The sequence below is a fragment of the Enhydra lutris genome, unplaced genomic scaffold, assembly GCF_002288905.1.
Source record: "Enhydra lutris kenyoni isolate GAN:26980312 unplaced genomic scaffold, ASM228890v2 scaffoldscaffold25, whole genome shotgun sequence".
Classification (NCBI taxonomy): domain Eukaryota; kingdom Metazoa; phylum Chordata; class Mammalia; order Carnivora; family Mustelidae; genus Enhydra; species Enhydra lutris.
The window spans coordinates 5,337-8,987 of NW_019154109.1; the positions used below are offsets into that span (position 1 = coordinate 5,337).

The 3,651-nt window shown below is 36.7% G+C and overlaps 1 protein-coding gene across 1 annotated transcript in view; it reads right to left on the reverse strand.

Moving 5' to 3' along the window:
* Positions 1-234: 234 nt before the first annotated feature.
* The window catches only part of LOC111150949 (complement receptor type 1-like), a gene marked incomplete at its 3' end in the record, with an annotated part of 27,278 nt that continues 23,861 nt past the window's right edge, over positions 235-3,651 (reverse strand). Inside the window, exons 7-8 of the mRNA XM_022508643.1 lie at positions 1,113-1,186; positions 235-320 (exon numbers count right to left, since the gene is read on the reverse strand). Of these exons, the coding sequence (XP_022364351.1) occupies positions 235-320; positions 1,113-1,186 (160 nt within the window). The remainder of the gene's footprint in view (positions 321-1,112; positions 1,187-3,651) is intronic.

Sequence of the window (3,651 nt, forward strand, 5' to 3'; positions counted from 1 at the left end):
ACGTCATTCTGAATTAACTGAAGGAAAACTAAGGTTTGAAGGCTTTTATGCATTAAGTCCCCAGATTCAGAAAAGGCACGACATAAGGAAAAAACATAAGGAAACAGTTGCCGGAAACCCCATAGGTTTTGAGGGATAGAATGCACAAAAGGAATCCACTTAAGATTTGTATAACTTCAGGGGGAAACTTAGAATCTATTGGAAAAGGTAAGAACAAGGACGGTTTCAACTCACTCTCACAAACAGGTGGATCGTCATCCCAGGTGACAGTCTTGCCTGAGATGACGCATGCAATAGAGGTCTTACCAATAAGTCGGTATCTAGAGGGAAAGAAGAATGAATGTTATTTTCCCTGTTCATTTTCCTACTGAAGTGGCTACTTACAAGAGAGTGTATCCTGGAGAATTCAGAAGGACAATTTCCGTTTGTCATAGTGTATGACATGGTATATACTTTGTATGTGTATATACATGTACATATATGTATACATATACTATGTATACATATTATATGACATAGTATATATATCACAATTTGTGATAGTATACTACCACTTTTCCAAATTTTACATCTTTATTCGGATATCTAATCTAAATGGGTCCTCTGCTCTTAATTACTTTGAGCTACATTTTAATTTAAGCCTAACATGTTTAAGATTCTTCAAACTAGAACCAAAGGAAATCCAAGCAGAACAAAACAAGTTGAACACGGATTTCCTATGTAAAATGTTAAAGGCAGCAATTCTCACTTAGTATGCCACAAACTGTTCACAGTGTGCCATAAGACTTGGAAAATGTAAATTTCTCCCATGGATAATGTCTTGCAAAACTGTAGTAAAATATTAAAACTAGGATTCTGACACAGGTATGATCACCAATTTTATTTGGACTTCCTCAGTTCTGTTTGTACTAATTTGTGGGTATGTGAGTGTGCTTACAAGTATTCAGATTTTATACAGACTATATTTAAGAGCTATTCTGGGTTCACGGTAATATTGGCCAGAGGATACAGGGGATTTCCCATATACTCCCTTTCCCTACACATGCATACCTTCCCACATTATCCACATCCCCCACCAGACTGGTACAGTGGCTTGCAACTGATGAACCTACACTGACACATCATTATCCCCTGTAGTCCATGGTTTACAGCAGGGTTCAGTCTTGGCGTTGTATAGTCTGTGGCTCTAGACAAACACATATTGACATGGAAACACCCTTACAGAATGACGCAGAGTAGTTTCACTGCCCTAAACATCTTCGGAGATCTGCCTATTCGTCTCTCCCTCCTCTTACCCCTTGGCTACTACGGATCTTTTTACTCCATATTTTCTTTTCTAGAATGCCACTTCCCTGGAATTATACAGTATTGAGCCTGTTCAGATTGGATTCTTTCACCTAGTAAAATGCAATTAAGTTTCCTCCTGGCTTTCCATGGCTTGATAGCTCATTTATGTTATCCAGGGAGGGTTTACCAGTTTCTGTTCCTATCAGCAATGAACGAGGAATCCAGTTCCTCTACAACCATGCTAGCATCTGCTGTTTGCACTAGTTTGTATTTCTGCCACTCAGATATATGTGTAGTATTGTTTCACTGTTGTTTTCATTTGTATTTTCCTAAGGGCTAATGAAGTTGAATATCTTTTCCTGGTCTTAATTTCCATCGATAAACTCTCTTCAGTGAAATGTCTGTTCGTGTGCCTCCAAATTCCTGTCCTGAAACCTTAGAATCTGACTTTTTTTGGAAACACGGTCTTGCAGATATAAGAGAGTTAAGATGAGGTCATACTGGATTAACATGGGCCCTAATGCAATCACCGTTGTCCTCAGAAGAAGAAGGAAATCTGGACAAGGAGACAGACAGAAAACGTTGACACAGACAGAGGAAAAGCCATGTGAGAACAGACGCAGAGGTAGGAATGATGTGTTTATAGCTCATGATGCCAAGGACAGCTGACAAGCACCAGAAGCTAGGAGAAAAGCACGAAATGGATTCTTCCTCTGAGCGCCCAGTAGGAACCCACCTGCTGACACCTTGATTTCAGACTTGTTCAAGGCTAATTGACACTGGATTTTGCCAACTGCATTTTTTGTCAATTGCTAGGGGCATATATTTTTCTTCTTCAGCCTGTTTATAGAGTTGATCATGTTGATTGATTTTTGAATGTTCAATCTATCTTAAAAATTTTTATCCTACTGGGTTAAATCCATTAAGATCCATCTGAATTTTTTTTGTCCATCTTTTTCAGGTCAAGATTGAGTCATTGGACTAGAATGCTAGCCCTTTACATTTTTCCCTTAACTTCTAGCTTTCTATATTGATTACACAAATTCATAAGTGAATGGGATCACATAAATTCAATGTGCTATTGACTATATTTGCAAATGCAAATTTGTTGAAATTTTCTTACATCCATGTGTTGCAAGCAGGGAGATAAATGTAGGGATTAACTTTTGCATTTTCCAAGTATACAAGTTAAAATTTCCAGGGGCACTTCTAAATAAATAGAAATAGAGCCTCTATTTTCCAAGCTAGTGAAGGACACAATGGAAAAAAAATATAAAACCTAATGGACACAAAAGTTGAGGAAGTGTGAAAACATAAAATTGGCATAAATAGAAACACAAAATCAGGCAGTAGGCATTAATTTTAAATATTAGTAGTTACATTAAAAGCAAATGGATTAAACTCCTTCCTTAAAAGGTAGACATTATCAAACTGGATGAAGGAAATCTAACTACTGATTATTTATCAGAGACTCACCTAACATAGAATGACACAGGAGAGTAACAAGTCAAAAAGATTTAAAGAGAGTGGGTAAATAATCAAAAAGCAATGTAGTTATATTAAATATATAATAGGAGTATAAGTGTACACACAAATAGACTAACTGAAAAGCATTATTAGAAAGAAGGAGCAACCCACTATAATAAGTTTTAATGCTCTTGGAAGTATTCAATGTGCATGCACCTAATTACATAGCCTCAAATATATTTAAAAGAACACAGAAATACCAGAAGATATTGGAAAAAAAGATTGACGGATCCAGCCTGCTTTGAAAAGAAACACGCTCTGCTCATTTTATATAGATAAATTGGTTGTAAAGCCAGACAAGGACAGGTTGAGAATGGAACATTATTAAGCCTATCATTCCTATGAGAATAAAAGGAAAACATGTGAAAGAAGATATTATAAAACAAAGGTAGGAATGCAGAGATAATATTTACTATACTTCTAGACCAAGTGGAGTTACTCAAATATTTCAGGCTTAATCTGTTAACATGATTCATGATACTCATTCCTCCTACTTTGTGGGTTTATATTTGGTTGTTTAGTTGCCCCAAGACCAGTTGTTGAAAAGACTATTCTTTCACCATTGGATTGTCCTGGCACCCTTGCTGAAAAGGAGTTGACCATAAGTGTGTGGGGTTGCTTCTGCGTTCTCAATTCTGTTCTATTGATCTATACATCTATACATTTCCAGAGAGATTCTGGAGGTGGAGGAATGGGAACTGGGAAAGGCACAGTGGAGACGTCTAAGGTTCTAGCAATGTTTCCTAAGGTGGATAGCATATACCCTGAAGTTCACTTTATTTCTTCCTGATTTTAATGATCACTTATGTTCTATTATATGTCTTTTAAGTAAGCAAT